Below are 1386 nucleotides of genomic sequence, written 5' to 3' on the forward strand. Positions count from 1 at the left end.
AGTGCTGTAATATTATAGAGAAGTATGCTGCAGAAGAGTATGAGAGATGCTGAAAGTATTAATTTATTAATTTACAAAGCATCTCAGTTATCTACTTCAACTGAAGTAAGATTCTCTTTAATCAGTAATTAATCTCTATGATACTTTCAACAGCAGTGCTGACTGATTTCTTCTTAAGATCAGTTATTCTAAGATGTTTTTTCATCTCAGAGATTCACACTTTCATCTTCTTCTGTAGATGAGTAAGAGAGATCTTCTCAGTCTTAATGAAATCTGTTAATACTTAAAGCTCTGAGACTCTCACTCTGTACTACTTAAGTATCTAGACTTTTTATCAGAGCTGATATAACATCTTTCTGTGAGATAATACTTATAGAGAGACAGGAGTCATTGTTACAGACATAATGAAAATAACAGAAGTGAGAGAAGAAGCAGATATATAAGATTCCTCTCTTCTTCAGCTGTTTAACACAGTGCAGACAAGTAGCAGTGCTGGTCAGAGACTGTATCAGAGCCTTCTCACAGAGAGAAGATGAAGAAACTGCAGGACTCTGCAGACTCAACTCAGCAGCATTCTGAGCAGGGCTCAGGTGTGCTGCAGGAGGGGAACTACAGATTGAGCTTCTCAGAGTCACTGTTCCTGAAATCAAACTCTCCCCGGGTTCCTCTCTGAATGACCACACAGGGTCATACACCACTGTATTGACTGGGGGAGGGGGCGGTGTCGCGACAGCAGCAGGGGGGGCAGAGGATGAAACAGACATGGACAAACTGATCAGCAGAAGGGATGACATCTCACTGCAAGGCATGGTGACTACCGCTGCAGCTGCAAAAGAAGCAGGAGAAGAAGAAGATATGACAATAAGAGCAGTGCTCCTGTGGCTCATTGATGCTGCTGTCTCTGTCTTCAATCTGGCTTTCTTAGCAGCCACGGAGGCCGCTGCCGCATCACAAAGATGTTTACTCACTAGAAAATATCAGAATAAGTCCTCTACTGTTCTTTAAGAATAATACTCTCATGCACTCACTATTACAGATGAGAGAGAGAGAAGAAAAATATATCACAGAGAAGAGAAAATCTTTTCAAAAAAATCCTGCTACTACTGTTAGCTTTGTCTCTAAAACACATCACTTTTACAGAGAATTTCATATATAGAACAGAATATGTTGAAAGATCTGTAAGTCACTTATTAACTACATTTCTCACATTTTAAATTGATATATAAGAAACTCACTTATCATATGTTTAATTTGAATAATAATGAGAAAAGAAAGATCTACACAGTCAGCAGAAAAACTCATCTATTTCTTTATATCACACACAGCACACATGCTGTCAAATCAGTTGATAACTGTTGCTATATAACAAAGATAATTTCTAATTCA

General features: G+C 38.2%; 1 protein-coding gene across 1 annotated transcript; it reads left to right on the forward strand.

Annotated features, from left to right (window-relative positions):
* Positions 1-532: 532 nt before the first annotated feature.
* BDCG_16327 (uncharacterized protein) lies at positions 533-1005 on the forward strand (the record flags this gene model as incomplete). The annotated part of the gene is made up of 2 exons (XM_045425577.1): positions 533-590; positions 686-1005. 2 exons carry the CDS (start codon positions 533-535, stop codon positions 1003-1005), a joined length of 378 nt encoding a protein of 125 aa, XP_045272483.1.
* Between the last annotated feature and the right edge of the window lie 381 nt (positions 1006-1386).

This window comes from Blastomyces dermatitidis (genome assembly GCF_000003525.1).
Source record: "Blastomyces dermatitidis ER-3 genomic scaffold supercont1.1, whole genome shotgun sequence".
NCBI lineage: Eukaryota > Fungi > Ascomycota > Eurotiomycetes > Onygenales > Ajellomycetaceae > Blastomyces > Blastomyces dermatitidis.